Source organism: Cucumis melo, chromosome 3, assembly GCF_025177605.1.
Source record: "Cucumis melo cultivar AY chromosome 3, USDA_Cmelo_AY_1.0, whole genome shotgun sequence".
NCBI classification, from domain to species: Eukaryota; Viridiplantae; Streptophyta; class Magnoliopsida; order Cucurbitales; family Cucurbitaceae; genus Cucumis; species Cucumis melo.
Window position 1 is genome coordinate 29,700,656 of NC_066859.1, and position 17,088 is coordinate 29,717,743.

At 30.4% G+C, this 17,088-nt stretch overlaps 2 protein-coding genes across 2 annotated transcripts; one reads left to right on the plus strand and one right to left on the minus strand.

Annotated features, from left to right (window-relative positions):
- Positions 1-357: 357 nt before the first annotated feature.
- On the minus strand, positions 358-4,675 carry LOC103487884 (glutamate receptor 2.5-like). Its single transcript, XM_008446392.2, has 5 exons — positions 4,307-4,675; positions 1,820-3,150; positions 1,336-1,633; positions 804-1,201; positions 358-729 (listed from the first exon to the last, which is right to left on the minus strand). The coding sequence occupies exons 1-5, from the start codon at positions 4,602-4,604 to the stop codon at positions 475-477; spliced, it is 2,580 nt and encodes an 859-aa protein (XP_008444614.2). The 5' UTR covers positions 4,605-4,675; the 3' UTR covers positions 358-474.
- Positions 4,676-12,331: 7,656 nt separating this feature from the next.
- LOC103487883 (ABSCISIC ACID-INSENSITIVE 5-like protein 5) lies at positions 12,332-16,459 on the plus strand. The gene is made up of 4 exons (XM_008446391.2): positions 12,332-14,129; positions 14,967-15,038; positions 15,132-15,161; positions 15,858-16,459. The coding sequence occupies exons 1-4, from the start codon at positions 13,071-13,073 to the stop codon at positions 15,930-15,932; spliced, it is 1,236 nt and encodes a 411-aa protein (XP_008444613.1). The 5' UTR covers positions 12,332-13,070; the 3' UTR covers positions 15,933-16,459.
- The last annotated feature ends 629 nt before the right edge of the window (positions 16,460-17,088 follow it).

Here is a 17,088-nt window from a genome sequence, read left to right on the forward strand (position 1 = left end):
TGTAATGATATGGATCATATTATCATAAAAAAAAATTCTATTTTTGCAAATGTCCCTATTTAAAAAGGATAATTATAATTGGTGACAATTTTATGAATAATAATTAAATATACAACAACGTTTTTTAAAAATTGTAAATATAGCAAAATTTAATCAATGATAGACTTCGATTCTTATGGTCTATCAGTGATAGACCACTTCGATTGTTATGGTCTATCAGTGATAGACCATTATGGTCTATCAATGATAGACTTATATCATTTATAAACTCTGACAGATATTACTATATTTGTTATTTTTTTAAAAGAAATATTATTATATACTTGATTATTTTAAATCTAATGGTTGTATTTGCGATTATCATAATACAAAAGTTTCATTTATACTCATTTAGCTCAACTTAACATAGTCTTTGTGAACCTAACTTTTGATTACATATGGTCGAGAAAAGAAAAAAAAAGGGAAAAACTAAGTTCAAACGAACTTTGGAATGGTTCTCATGAATTGTTGGGCCATATATATCAAAACCAAAAAAGCAATAGAGCCACAAATGATGAATAGGCCCATGAAAGGCTCAGGTCCTAAGCCCAGCCCATCTCCTTTCCCATTCGAAGAACAATTGAAAGAGGCAAGGACGTCGGATTCGAATTGTGGTATCTCTTTTGTTTCTGTTAGTTCCACAATTGATGCCGAAACCCTTGAAGCAAGCTCCGACCCCTTTGCCATAGCCTAATTTTCAATAATTTTTTTAATATGATAAATTCAAATTTTTGTATGTTAGAGATAAATAAAAACAAACTTACAAAGCCTATGCCGCTTAGCTTGAAAGAGGAAACTCCTTTGGTGTACCCTTTGCAGTATTTTGCAAGATATACCTTAGCATGGGGGCTTATGAAGAAAGCAGCTTTAATGGTACCGTTCTTAAATGCCTTTGGGTATTCATCTATCGAGTCTATCTTCTTAATTTTTGTAGGGTCAAATTCTAGGGTATCAACGAGATAATTGCATATGAAAGAGTTGGTGTTGCACCCTACGTTATAACCCATCTGTTTCAACGTTTCGACATCCGGCACTGATGGTCGAAACCAAGAGATCGTCATCATCGACGTCAAACTCGCCGTGAAACTTGCCGTTACCACTAGTATCGCAAACAACCATGGCCCTAACACCAATCGAGCCAACCCGTTCTTCAATGGCTCTCCTGCATTATTACGTTCCAAAAAACTATTGTTTCACGAACAGTTCAATTGGGTCAAATGTCAAATCATTAATAAAATTTTGTTTGATCATTGATATTATAGTTTAAAAGGGAAAGTGGACGAGTAGAGAACTTACTGTGCATGTAAAATATGATGGAAATAGAAAACCACAACATGTTTCCAACACCCTCCAACTCTGGGTTATTTTGGCGTTCAATTAACCAAATAACAAAGGAAATAAAAAGGTGCATTGTGGGTATTAAGAGCCACATTGTAAGTTCAAAAGCCTCCATAAAAGCCCATATCTTTTTCCATTTGTCATCTTTTTGTTCCACCACCATCACAATCTCTGTCTCTAAATATGATACCGTGAAATCCACATATTTATAGCGGTGTGCTAATATAATGATATCCCCGACAGCTCCAAAATAAGTCTACAGACGACAATATAACATAAACACAATTTTCAAATACTGAAGCCAAATGTTAAAAATAAAATATGGAAGAAAATAAAACATTCAGTACAACTCAGGAGACTATTTAACTACGATGAATGCATTTCATTAAATAAGAGTAATAATGAATTATATTTATGTAGTGTAAGGTTTTGAGTTGGTTACCTTATTGGAGACAGCCTTTATCATGTCATCGTATCTGCCCTTAAAAGGAACCAATTCATAGGACGAGAAATCGGACATGTTAATATTATTCATAACAGCCCTAAACAAATTAATGGAAAATCCAGTGATGTAATCTCCATTCAAATGTTGGCTCACTTTCACAAGTTCTTTGCATGCTGCCTCCTCAGGAACTGCGAATGTCAACTTTTTTTTGCCATGATCATTATCAAAATTTTCACTCGATGATGTCTTTAGCCTTGACAAATTTCCAACACTCACAATTTTTCTCAAATTTCCCTTGTTGTGTTTAACTAATTCAGTGGTGGTTTTATTAATAATTTCCACATAATTCTCAACAAAACCTAAGTTGGGTGTCCAAAAACCCACCTCTTTGTAGGTTTGATCCACCACTTTAACGATTTTGAAATTTGGTGATTCAGATATTAACATCCCATTTTGCTTGGAGAATTTCACCATTCCACCAACCCCTTCAAAATTGCTCTCTAAAATTTTCTCCCTTAGTTGTTTACTACTTGACCTTAATTTTTTATCATCTCCCAACTTTTCCATGGCTCTAGTAATGGCACGAGCTGCATCATAAGCTCGAATGGCAAAGATACTTGCTTTTGTTGGCTCCTCATCTTGTGGATATTCTAATTTATAAATCTTCTTAAACTTTGTTTCAAAGCTTTTGAAGGACTTTTTTGAGTCATTGAAATAAGTTTCCAACCCAATAACCCCTTCCATTTTGCTCAAAAGGGAAGATGAAGAATCTAAAGAGGAAATGAGGTCAAAAACTTCATGTGAGATAATCCAAGTATACCCATTTCCAACCATGTTCAATTTCTTTGCTTTTGTAAGAAGAAGATCAACCAGCTCTAGAGAAAGCTGTGTAATTATAAAAACCCTATTCCTTTGGTTGTTCATAAGCCTTGTCAATTCTTGTTCAATCAGCGTTTCTTGATTGGTAGCCGGAGAGAGAGCGAGATGGTGCTCAACCTCTACGCCAGCCAGTAAAAACGAACCGAAGAGACGATGATGGAGATGTGAGAGTGAAGGATCGTTTGTGGATTGATAAAAGATTGTAACTTCCGGGAGGCATTGGAAATGGGTGAGAATTGAAGCAATGCAATGAATGGGGTGGGTGATATTATTGTCAACATTGGCCATTTGAATCAGAGATGGGATTTTTAGTGTTTGTAATTGTTCATGTGAAGTTGAAACAATGGGAATTTCGACAGAAATTTTACGGTCGGAGATGACAATCAAATCTTGTTTATTCACTAATCCAACAACGGCTTTGACTTCTCCCTTCGTAATCAAATCCAAAGCTGTGGGAAAAAAAGTTATCGTTTTACTTTTTCTTCACACTATGATTGAATGACAAATATTAATTGACTTGCATAAAGTATATATAAAAAGAATTCATAACTGTGACGTAATTAACATGACACATGAAGCAAGCTTAACAACTTGATATGTGATGTACTAAAAAAAAAATCACTTGGAAAAATTCTAAGGCTATTAAATATGCGGATTTGAATGCCCCCACTTGATGGTTTTTATTTGTAGATATTAATTATTTAAATGAAGAGTCAATTTCAATTAGAAATCTTGTAATTATTCTAGCCGTCCAATGACTCTCTTTTAGATATATCCATGATTTTTTTTTTTTTATATATAAATGGAGATTTTTTTTCCACGTAATATGTTAGTTTATTAATAATTTTCTTTTTTGCTTTTGTCGGATTACATAATCATACCCAAAATAATAGTACTATCTGTTATAATCTAAGAACTAAAATTAAATTAAATAAATATATATCGTTTTATCTCAAATTTTATTGGTCCAGAATAAGATAATTTATATATTTTTTAAACATTGCAACATCTCTTCATCTTGAGTATGACCTCCACAAAAAAAATTCTCTCTTTTTAACAAGATAAAACATTTTCAAAACTTTGTGGAATAAGATAAAAATCATTCTTAATGATTCTAAAGTATTAAAAAATGAAATTCAAAGGGTGGAAAATCACTTTTGATTTCTTCGTCGTTATAGAAGCATCTCAATTTAATTTATAAATATCAGTGCGTATCAGTTAACTCACCTGGAGGGTGAAATTTTATTATGAAATTATTTAGTTTTCAAAGTTTAATTTCAAACACTTTATTTTCGTCATCAATTACATTTAATTAAGTATAAGAACAACTAAATTGTTACCATTATCAAAAGAGAGAACTAAATATAATCGTAATTGGCAAATGCAAAAGAATGTACTGCCCCTTTGAAACCTCTACAATTTACCATTAAAATATCACTGGTAAAATATGAATAATTCTTTAGAAGGAAACCCAACTTAAGAAAAACAAGGCTAGAAAAATTAAAGGATGATATATATAACATATAACGTAACTAGCATTTTCTAGTAATTATGAACAATATGTAAAGAAAAATTAAACTTAAAAAAAATGAAGAAATTAATTACCAGAAGAAGAAGCATATGAATTGTTGAAATTGGCATGAGAATCATGAAGGAGAAGCTCCAAGTTCGCACATGAAGAAGAATGAAAACGTCTTAAAGCCATTTTCATTGCCACAATTTGTTGCTTCCCAATTTGAGACCCACTGTCAAAAACCACTCCAATTCTTATGCTTTTATTTGCCAAATTCTTTTTACATTTAAATTCATTTTTGCTTGTATAAGCTTGTGATGAGCCCAAAAAGAGCAACCCAAGAAAGAAGCAAAGACTGCAAAAGCTGTAAGGAAGAACGGATTTTGCCATTTTTAAATTCTCTCTCTTTTTTTTTTTTCTTTCAGTGAAAGTGTGTAGGAGATTGGTCAGATTGGATTAGTGAATGATATGATTTGATTTATAGTACTAATAGGAAAGTTTGACTGAATCAAAGATGGGAGTCAATTTAGCCATGGAAGCTGTGTGAGATTGCCATATAATTAATTATAATACACATATATCTATAGAAATGAAAGTCATGTAAAAACAATTGAAGAATTAGTCATTTCTTGAGACTGAAGTATTTGATTTCAACTTGAAAGTTTCAAATTTAATGACTTTGATGAAAGAAAGAGAGTCGGGAGGGTGTGATTGAAAGCAAAGTTCTGCAGCTAATTGACAATGGTGGTTTAATTTAGAAACAAGAAGGGGATATTTGAATATAATGAAACTTCCAAATACTTTCCTGTGTATTAAAATTTATTAGTTTTTTTCCAAGTCAACTTAAATGAAGAGGGATTGGAGTATATACACAGATAGGTAGGTATATGGATGGACTAACGACTTGCCTTGATCGAGAAATTATATCTATTAGATTGTACGTACAATGTAGCTGACAGTTTTACAACTCGTGTAACTTTATGCATGAAGAAGAGAAGGTTTCATTTTATAAAAAAGAAATGATGGTCGTAAAAATTTTATTAGTGTGGTCAACGAAGAATTCTAGTTTTTTTTTTTTTTTTTTGTCTCTCACCCAATTTTTCTCACAAAAAGAAATATAAACTTGGAGTTAGAATTCTTCTACTTAGTTGAATTTTGTTTTTAGAATTATTCTACTCAGTTGAATTTTGTTTTTTGTTTTGATTCACTCTTCCTAATTTCAAAAAATGAAAAAACTAAAAAATCAATTGAATCTTAGTTATAAAATACGAAGTCTTTTTACAAAAAAAAAAAAAAAAAAAAATCTCGAATCAATCTAAATAAACTTTTAGGTGATACTCATTTTCTACCAGACGATTTTCGAAATTGTTGATCATGTTTTCCTACATTGCCCTTTCACCATAATTTTCCATCACTGAAGTGATTTATCCCTCCACTCCATGCATAGATATATAGCCTCTACAGAATATTTCTTTTCCAACAAACACAAATTAAAAAAAAAATTATAGATAGCAAAAGAAAATTTAAAATTAAAGATTTTGTTATATTTTTTAAATAGTTTTATTTTTTTTTCTATATTTAAAAATATTCTAAAATATTTTTTATTTTAAAATAATAGTTATAAATAGATTCCACCCCATCAGCAACTTAAAACTATAAAACTAATACATTTAAGCCACATCAACTTAAATAATAATAACTAAGAGTTAACAAAGAAAAAAAGAATAAACTGTTGATAGTGAAAAACGAAGACACAGTCATTTAAATTTATCGGCTAAAACTAAATATCGTGAAATTTCTTCCTTCAACCTACGAATAATGAAGAGAACAAAAAAAAGAAAAACTTATAAAAAAAGGTTAAGAATATTTAGGGAATTAATGAAACTAAGAAGTAAGAACTTCTGTAAAGAAAAAGAATAGTAACTTTAGGTTATTGATGAACAACTAAACATATAGATTATCAGACAAGATATGGAGTACTATACCTTTCTCTTTCATGCTCTGTCACACACTTATATTTTAAACTGAGAAAAATTGTAGTTGAATGGAACCATTGCATTTAATTAAGGAACCATCAATTCCTTAGGCAATTCTTCCACAAACAATAGAAATATAAGCAAATCACCTCTCTCCATGTATATATACACATACATACTATACTAACATCAATGTTAAAATAATAAAGTTTAGTCTTTTAAATTTTGTGAATAATATCTATTAACTCTTAGAATTTTATTTTTAAAACTAATAAGAGTCCTTTCAAAAAATTTAATAATAGATATACTACTTATCAACTTTATATCCAATAGCAAATACATTTTAAAAACTATAGTAAATTTTGTATAGGAAATAAATTTTAATTCAAGATGCAATATATTTTTAATATCCTTATAGAGGATTAGAACATGTACGAGACGTATATGCATTAGTTTTAAATTTTATATACGAATTCATTCAACTTACAGAATTTTGACAAAATAGAAACTTTAAAAATCCATAAAAAAAAATGGAAACATAAAAATGTAACTTCTAACATCAAGTGGTGTAGATCCAACCAATAAATTTCAAAGACTTAATTACATCACACAAGCCTAACAATTAGGACAATTAAACTTATACTTTAACCTAAATCATAAAGTTTTCAATCATTTTCATAGATACATTCAACTTAGGTATGTAGGAAGGTTTCACTGCATACTGAGGAAGGTTCGTCCAATTTTGTACTCCAAATAATTATTTTTTATTCATAAAATCTTAGATTTTTTTTTCCATTTTTGAACTCAATATAATTGTATTTAATTAATAGAACATTCCATGTTTAGTCTTTTCTAAAAATAAAAGACAACATGCAATGTTTCTATAACAACCTTAATAATCAAACTATATACTTTTGTGCAGTGACGAGGAAACAAAGATAAACTAACCTTTTGTTAGTGTAGGTATGGATTAATTTTTAAACTGTCTTATTTTAAAAATAAGTTAATTTAATTATAATTTATGGATTTAATAAAGATAGCTTTTTTTTTTTTTTTCTTCAAGTAAAGTTCAATTTTAAATAGTTTTTTTTAACAAAAATGTCTAAATAAATAAATTAATTTTAAAAAATAAATTTTTTTTCTCAAGTGAATTCAAACAAACCTCCTAAAATCATTGTATAAATTACAAATTTTAATAAAATCATCTTGACCTTTGGATTTTTCATGCCACTTCACAAAAATTACTATTTGTAGAAAACTCCATTTCAAAATAATAATTATTGTAGTATCCGAAATCACATTTTTGTAATTATAATAATTATAAAGTTATTGTAATTAAAAAAAAATTACGTAGAAATTAATTTTTTCGTCTCTTTCTATGTTGGTCTTTCTTTAATGGTGAGTTCGAGGGTATAAGTATTGTTTTGAGTTGTGGAAAATTTGATTTAATTAATTACAACTGATCAAAGCTTTCAATATATATTTAATGTAGCGGAGTAAACGAGTTTGAATTGAAAACCTAAGCATTGTTTAAATAACTTTTGCCAAAAATAGACATGCATGGAAATTGTTGCATTGCATTTGTTGATGTAATCCATCTCATTCCACCCACTTACATTATATACAGAAATATTATTGTGCAACGTTCACTGACGAACAATTTTTAATCGTTAATTAAATTATTACTGACTTAATTTAACAGCTACATGATGAATGGTCAAAATATCTATACATTGTTAACTAACAAATAACAAATGAGAGATAATTTATTACAAATTAGAGGTGAAGAATTTAAACCTCAATATTCTCGATACACATATAAATGTCAATTAAATTGAGTTGTAGTTGGACGATGAAAGATAACTTGGACTAAAAATAAGACATGTATCTATATAATTTATTAAGAGATTACGTGTTAAAATTTTCAATTATTCTACGTATCATTTTAAAAACAAATGATGAATAATATAAGATAATTATGCTGGATGGTGGCAATTTTAAGAATAATAATTAAGTATATAACAATCTTGATAAAAAAAAAAGTACAAATATAACAAAATCTATTGGATTTATTAGTGTAGATCAATATTTACAACATGATCTATCAACAATAGATTTCTATAATTATCAGACTTTGACATGTTTTATTATATTAATAATTTTTTTTAAATATTGTTATATAATTATTTATTTTAAATCTAATTCCGTGGAATAATATATATTATAATATATAGAATAGTATTGGTGTTGATTTTGGTTATTAATAGAGAGGCCCATGAGAGCCCAAAATATGAAAAAGCTAATCCAAATAAAACCAACGGAAATATATCCGGTTTTGTTGGTTCCGTTAAGCAACGGAATTTCGAAAGTATACCTGTTAGAGAGAAAAGTTTGCACTTTTTCCACAACGCTCTGATCATAAAAGAAAGAAACACATTAGTTGAAACGGTGTGGTTGTTATTATACCTTTGCATGATGATTTTGACACAAATCAAATATGTGTGACAATAATCTTTTTAATACAGATTAATTATAGCTGATCAACAAATGTATAACTTAATTCATTTATAGATTATATTAAACAAACAAGACAATAATAAAACAGTAATTTATTACCACATGGTTTTTTAAAAAAAATTATATTATAATTAAAATAAATTTTATGAATTTAATTATCAAATATATATGTATGCATAAAAGAGTTTGATGGTTTAGAGGGTTTTTTTTTTTTTTTTTTTTTTTAGCAAATACTTGTTATTATTTGACTTTTTATTACTTCCCCTTTTCATACCAAATGGAGACAGCCTCACAGACCAATTAATGCCTTCCACGTTGCTTTCTTTCCCCCAATTCACTGTCGTGTAAGTAACAACTTAATCCATTTATTATGAGTCCTCTTTTTTCTTTATCATTTAAAAAAAAAAAAAAAAAAAAAAAAAAGAGAGAGAAATTGATTAAATATTTAATAGGTGGGAGGTGGGACCCAATGCACATTTACAGATAGAAGTTAGGTTGGAAGATGCTCTCTTTTTTTTTGAATTTGGTTTAATCCTTTTTCAAACCCTTTATCTATCATATCACAAAATTATATATCATATTTCCCATTCTTCCAATCATTAACTTCAACTCTTTTTATTATTAATCTCATTCCTAATTCTAGTTTTTCCAATTAATAATTTCACTTTCCAACTCCTAAGCTTCAAACTAATCACCCCTTCTTTTTTTTTCAACGGTTTACGTTTTGTTTTCTTCTAATTTCATATTTCACTATCGGTTAGTTGTTAATTATTTAAACAATATATTATTTTGAATATGTGTAGTAATGTAATGTATAGATTGATGATAATAATCAATATGTTTTCGAATACGTATAGTTACAATATATAAGAATATTATAATCAAGATAGATCGATGATATTTCTTTCAATTATTAAACATAATATGGTTGTCAAGTTCATTAAGATTTTTAACCAAATTTAGATATAACTAAAACATATTAATTTAATGAAATAGTTGGAGAGTTCTTTCTCTCTAAATTTATAATATCACATTATCTCCGTAGAAATTTGTTTGAGTTACAACAAAATATTAATGAAATTTATGATAACGTGACAAATTAACAAATATGGGATGTTATATATACATCACTTTATGTTAGTGCTTCAAAAATTATCCAAAAAAGTACAAATTAATCAATCAATACGAGCTTGCTCTATAATAATTAGTTTGACCTTCATCTTTAGAAGTTGAAAGTAGATTTATATTTGTTGTCCTAAAAAATGAGATAAAAATATTATAGAAGGCAACCCAACTAATAAAGTTTGCTATTAAAGTCAAATCATATTATTAAATTTATTTATACTTTGAGAGAAATTTCATCGAGATGTTTCAATATACTATAGTTCTTCTTTCAATAAATATACGAAAGTAAATATTTAGTTTAAACTTTATACATTTCAACATTTTTTTTCTTTTAAAGATATACATCTATTAACTTATTTTGTGTAATAAAAATCTGTTCAACAGATACCACCTTGAAAATATAAAAATTGAAACTATTTATGAAAATATAAAAAAAAAATTAAGTACACAATTGTTTTCGAGTGTTTTTTATTGTCAATTTCACTTCTAATTTTAAACATTTATGCCGATCATTAGATCTGACATGAATATATTGTACGTGTTTCCTTTAATTTATTTGGATAGTAAAAAATTGTACAAAATATTACTAATTTTGTAAATAGTTTTAAGTTTATTTGTTATCTTTAAAACGAAATTATGATTTAATAAATTATGAAAATGAAAATGAAACTATTTAGCAAAATATATTAAACATTATAAATAGAGTTGAATAGTTTCAATTTTTTTTTTTTAATTTTAGAAAAGCTTAAAATATTTGTTTATGAGATATTAAATTTATGTGAATGTATGTATATATAAAGAAACACAATATTTAAAAGTGGAGTTAGGATTTGGAATATTGACGAAATTGTCCATTGCTGGGTTGCTTTCTATTTATTTAGGGCTTTTAACCTTATCGGGATCTCCAAACGCACAAATGGACAAAAATAATCACGTAAACTAACACACCATTCCCCCCATTATTATATTCAACCAACCAAACTCTCCCACGCACATTAAAGCTGACATTTAAATATATAATTTAATATACTTTCAACCTTTTTTTCTTCTTTCTTTAACTAAATTTTAAATCTATTAATCAACTTTTTAACGGTACTTTTTGTTGATGCACACTATTTCATTTTCCCATGTACCTTTTTTTTAAAAAAAAACTAAATATGTTGGTAACCATTCAAAATTTTAATTCAAATAATAATATAAAATAAATAGATTATGGAGGATTTAATTATACTAAATTAATCTCTCGTTTGTATTTACATGTAAAACTTTATTTACCATTCTTATTCAACTTTCGACGATTCAATGTTCTCACTAACTGTTTATATAAACGTCAATTCGACAAATTATTCACATTATCTTTAACACAAATAAAAGTACTTTTAGGACCAAACAAAGTTGATATGGATATTATTTTTAACTTCTTTAAAAACTAAAAGTTTGAAATAAAATGAATTTTTTGAAAGGTATGTAATTTAACATATTATTATCTAAATGTCTAACTTTGGAAAATTCAATAGTTAAGACACATACAAATTTCTACAAAGTTTCTATGTAAGTTTGTACTCTTATAATTATTATTTCTAAGGATTGAAATATCTATCGTTACATCTATATCATTAAATCCAAGGGTTCAATGTTAATCTCGATATTTTTAAATTTAAATAGGAAGATAAGTATGAACACAAATAACAATATGTGTAACTAGAGTAATGACAACGTATTTTAAATAATTTTTTTCATGCATTTTTTGAATTTGCTAAATAATATTTGTCAAATATCGATATCTATCGACAATTAAATCAATAGATCCTTAAAAATAAACTTTTGATTTGAGATATTCACATTCATATTTTAATTATTGTCGTAGTCCAATAAACTAAAAGCATATTTGTTTAAAAAATATTTACCAATTAACACGAAAATAATAGTAAAAAAAAAAAATATAGGCATTAAACAATAAATTTCGTTTATTTGTTATGAGTTTGAGAACAGATGACATAAGATTAGTTGAGATGTGCTCGTCCGGATTTCAAGAATATATATAAAAAAAAAAAAAAGAAAAAGAGAGAAAGGAAAATGGAAAGGGAGTAAATCCTAATATTTTGTTTAGATTAGCATTAATAAGTTAGGTTTTAAGAGTGATAAACTTAGACATAATTAATAAGAGAAATATAAAGTAAGAAGAAGAATGAAATAGTGGGTGGGGAGCATCAAAATCATAGAGTGGTCTGCGGCCTAGGGGATCTATTCTTGAGTGGATCATGTGCACTGTACGAACCATACCACTAAAAAAAAGTTAAAAGGAAAAAAGGGGAGAGAGGGGGATTAGAATGGGAAAAACGTGGACGGTGGATATAAGCCCACGTTGTGGAAAATAATTGGCTGATTTTCACGTCAAGGCTCATCATCTTGGAGGAGAGGTGGCCCACTTTTCCATTTATTTTAAATAAATATCGAAAGTATTTAAAGTAATTTAAACGCAAAGATCGTTCATTGTCTTGAAACCTAAAATTAAAATTTTTTTTTTAAAGAAAATAATAAAAAATGGAGATAGATAGGAAGCGACAGCCGACACTTGGCGTCTCCACAAAGCCCTAATATAGAGAAGAAGAAGGTACGCAGCCAAATTAGCCACCAGAAATAAAACAACAACAACAAAGAAAGGAAAAAAAAGAAAAGAAAAGAGTGTAATTCAGAGCAGGAATTTGTATAAAAAAAATTTAAAAGTATATACGTCAATCTTGGGTTCCCTTTGTTGTTTTTTCTTTTTTTTTTTTTTGGTTTTTGGATTACGTTTTCCCTCAATTTTTGTTTCTTGATTTCTGTTGTTTAGAATTGCTGTAGTTCATCGCTTGGGTTGTTTGCTTTCTGAATTTGTTGTTTATGGAGTTTTCTGTGTAAATTTTGTGGGAACTTGACCATTAGTAGTGAGGGTTTTTTTTTTTTTTTTTTTTTTTTGGGCTTTGGAATCTTTGTGTTCTCTGGTCTGGTGGAATCTGTTTTGAGGAGTTCTATTCATATGAGCTCTTAATTGGGGGAGCACTGTGGTTTGAATGGAATAGCCAAGCTAAACTCTAGGGACTTTGAGTATCTTTTGCATGTGAGGTTTTTGCAAATCGTCTTGTAGTGATTGGTTTTTGTTTCCAAGGTCAAATGATCTTGAATTTGGAGTGATATTTTGGTGGTTGGATCCGGTACTGGTTCTTATTGAATTAGATTCTTTGATACTTGGGAGGAGATGAATTTCAAAGATTTTGGGAATGACCCATCTGCCGGGAACGGCGGCGGAGGTGGAAGGCCTCCGGCGAACTATCCATTAGCGAGACAATCATCGATCTACTCACTGACCTTCGATGAGTTCCAAAGCATGGGTAGTATAGGAAAGGATTTTGGGTCAATGAACATGGATGAGCTGTTGAAGAACATTTGGAGCGCTGAAGAAATGCAAACAATGGCATCTTCTGCTGCTGCTGTTGGTAAAGAAGGGGGTGGTAGTGCTGGTGGTAGTAGTGGTTATTTGCAGAGACAGGGGTCTTTGACGCTGCCTCGAACACTCAGCCAGAAGAAGGTGGATGAGGTATGGAAGGATATAATCAATGAACATGCTAGTGCTAAAGACGGAGCTACCGTTGCTCCTAATTTGCAACAGAGGCAGCAAACTCTTGGGGAGGTGACCCTCGAAGAGTTTTTATTCAGAGCTGGAGTGGTGAGAGAGGATACTCAAGTGACTGCAAACCCCAACAATGGAGGGTTCTTTGGCAACAACACTGGTTTTGGAATTGCTTTTCAGCGGCAGGCGAAAGTTCCTGAAAATAACAATCACATTCAGATTCAATCGTCGAACTTATCGCTGAATGCCAATGGAGTTAGAGCACATCAGCCGCAGCCAATATTTCCAAAGCAGGCTACTTTGACTTATGGCTCTCAGTTGGCTTTACCCAGTGATGGGCAGCTGGCTAGTCCAGGAATTAGAGGAGGAATTATGGGGATTGCAGATCAAGGGCTGAATACAAATTTGATGCAAGGCTCTGCACTGCAAGGTGGAAGAATGGGAGTGGTCAATATAGCAGCTGCTCCGTTACCTATTGCCACAGAATCGCCTGGGAACCAACTATCCTCTGATGGAATCGGAAAGAGCAATGGTGATACCTCTTCAGTGTCTCCTGTGCCTTACGCGCTTAATGGTGGAATCAGGGGGAGGAGAGGTAATGGGATTGTCGACAAAGTTGTGGAGAGGAGGCAACGGAGAATGATTAAAAACCGAGAGTCTGCTGCAAGATCACGGGCGCGAAAGCAGGTGATCTAATGTTCACCCTAACTTCGTTAACTGTTCTAAACCATATAACTTGAGTTCTTGATGACTTGCTTCTATGTTGTCATGTGCACCTGGAGTTGTGAAAAATGCTTAGTTACACTAAAAAACATTGTGTGAAACCAACCGTTTGATGCATTTGTATCCTTAATTACTTAAGCATGTCATACAATATGCTTTATCCATGTGCTGATCTATTCTTTATTAGATGCGCTCGTAAATGGTATAATAAACCTAAACCATGGTTTATGTCTCTCTATTAGTTCTGGCCGCCCATTTAACAAATGTAGTTATGACCATGAAGATAAACACATCTGCCATTACACAATTCCAAATGGTTCTCCTTGAAACTCGGGAGATATTTTATTGCCGCTAAATATTATAATTATAGGATTAAAAGAATTTGATATCTGAAGGCATCCTAAGAGGAAAAACGGGGCCACATATTTTTGTTACAATACAAGGTGTTTCCAGCTAACCACCGTAGGACTGTCTTTTAACTTGTAAGTTTAAACTAGTGGATATCTATCAAAAGTACTAAATACTCTGTATGCCCTTTTGAGATTAGTTGACATGTGTACGCAAACTGGTTAAATGCCTGTGGTTATCAAAAGTTGAATCTGCAAGACTCTAACCTTCTGCCCCTAAATTATTTCTTTGTGAGTGCTACATCACAAAATTTCACCGAGTCTATATGATGTTTTGAGCTGTGATACAACTTTTTGAACCACACATCATGCTGAAATTTGTAACTCGAGATTAATGCTAGTTTTACATTGATTGATATTCATTTGTCCATGACTTTTTCTTCGCTGCCACTAGGCTTACACAATGGAATTGGAAGCAGAAGTTGCAAAGCTAAAAGAGGAGAACCAAGAACTCCGTCAGAAACAGGTAAATAAGTGTCTCTAGCTCAAAACAGTGAGCTTGTTTATCAAATGAAGGGGATCACCAATTCTCAATCATTATTTTGTGTGGTTACTGCAGGCAGAAATCATGGAAATGCAGAAGAACCGGGTATGCTTTCCTGATTGATAATTTTATGAACTAGATGGCTGTCTATGTATGTGTGGAAATTCTCTTGGGGTATTTCTGGTTAAACTTTTTACGTGTTTAATTTTGAAAATAAATCATTTTAAAAAAAAATTGGAGTGTTTGACAACCATTTAAAATGGCTTTTGAATCACTTTAAAAGTTTCTTTTAAACCGTTCTTTTACCTAGAGTTTAAGTAAAAAGAACTTTTCTTAAAACAATCTATTTTCTTGTCAATTCGAACAGGATCTTAATCTTAATTTTTAATCACTTTTTTTAGGAGTCATTCTTGTTTTAAGGGTAGATCTATACACAACTGAAAACAAGTCAAGGTCCTCACAATTTTCTTGTCTCTTTTATTTCATAAGTTTGTTTTTCCTCAGCAGATTCTTATAATACCTCGATGGTGATGGAACTTTTTTTTAACATTGTATTTTTTATTAAGTCATGCATGCTTATTTTGCACCTCGCCTTAAGCTCTTTACATTTTCATATTGGTCATTTAACTGGTGAGCACTGCTGGTTAATTCACTGTGAAAACATTCTCTGCCTCTCCTCATCAAACCATTTTTCTATCTTTGACTCCCCATGATTATTGATGATCACATTCCTTTGATACCGCAATCTTCTCTTTTTAGCAACATATGGTTTATATTTTTCTTGATGGAATTTGGCTATAGGCGTTGGAAGTAATGGATAAGCAACAAGGAATCAAGAAACAATGTTTAAGACGAACACAGACTGGCCCATGGTGATTTTGGAGGACAATATCTGATATCAGGCCGAAAATATAACGTCATAGATGGAGGTGTACATATAATTGTTCTGCCGTATGTGCTCTGGTAGCATATGTCTCGGGGTGTCTTGCTTATGCCGGGTATCTTATTCACTTCGAGGTGGATCATCAGGAGTTCAGTATCTTCTAAGTGGAAGCAAAGCACATTTGGATTCGTTTTCTGGAAATACTACTTCACACAGCTCCTCCTCCACCCTCCTGCCATGGAGAGAGAAATAAGTTCTTTTTGTGGCATTTCCTGATATGGCCCTACTGCTGCTGCTGGGGTTTGTTGTGAGTAAATGCCAATCCTAAATGCAGGACTCATCAGGTTCAATTCATTGGCATGTCAATGGCGCTGCAACTGCCATTTGATTTTCCTTTGTAATCTTTGCATCTTGATGCTTTTTTTTTTTTGACTTCTGCCTCAGTTGTTAGTTTTAGATTAGCCAAACTAAAAACATACATATCCGTTATTTTATAAAAATCTTGATTCTCTTACTGGAATTTCCCCTCTTTTGTCTCTCACCCTCTTTTTTTGGTTCCCCATAAACAATTCGAGACACGTTTATTTGTAATGCTTCAAGCTCCTTTTGTCACAAGCTGTGAATTGTAAATCTTTGTGAGGATCTTTTTCTTCCAAAGGAAGAGTAAATTCATAATAATTATAGATTTAGAATGTTGATGAGTGTGTTTGAAATTTTCAAAATCATATTAAAATATGTTTTTAATTACTCAAAATGAAATTTCACACTTTTTTATAGTGATATATATCAATCAAATGAAGCTATGGATCTTCCAAGAACTTAGTTGAAGTGTAATGCAAGAATTGGGATCCTATCTTTATTGACATTGGATTCTATATCATTTTAGTTATTATTAGCTTAGTCATAATTTAGAATTAATAATAAAATGTACATCTTCTTCCTTGTAATGCTATAAAAAAAAATCACTTTAGAATGTCAGAAACAAACTTCTTGAATCAATTTGAATACATTAATATATTAAAAAGAATGACACTATAGATGACGGTCATAGACGCAAGTATCAACAGCGGGTAACCTTCGTAAGAGTCGCTCTTTCGAAGTAATTTCAAACACTAGCACATCACAATACTTTACAGAGAGAAATAGGTT

Excerpts from the sequence above, each read along its gene's own strand:
- LOC103487884 (XM_008446392.2), bottom strand. The coding sequence starts at position 4,604 with ATGGCAAAATCCGTTCTTCCTTACAGCTTTTGCAGTCTTTGCTTCTTT. Across the intron at positions 1,202-1,335 it reads CATCATATTTTACATGCACA|GAGAGCCATTGAAGAACGGG; the intron begins GTAAGTTCTCTA and ends GTAATAATGCAG. Across the intron at positions 730-803 it reads AGCTAAGCGGCATAGGCTTT|GCTATGGCAAAGGGGTCGGA; the intron begins GTAAGTTTGTTT and ends ATTGAAAATTAG.
- LOC103487883 (XM_008446391.2), top strand. The coding sequence starts at position 13,071 with ATGAATTTCAAAGATTTTGGGAATGACCCATCTGCCGGGAACGGCGGC. Across the intron at positions 14,130-14,966 it reads GATCACGGGCGCGAAAGCAG|GCTTACACAATGGAATTGGA; the intron begins GTGATCTAATGT and ends CGCTGCCACTAG. Across the intron at positions 15,162-15,857 it reads TGGAAATGCAGAAGAACCGG|GCGTTGGAAGTAATGGATAA; the intron begins GTATGCTTTCCT and ends ATTTGGCTATAG.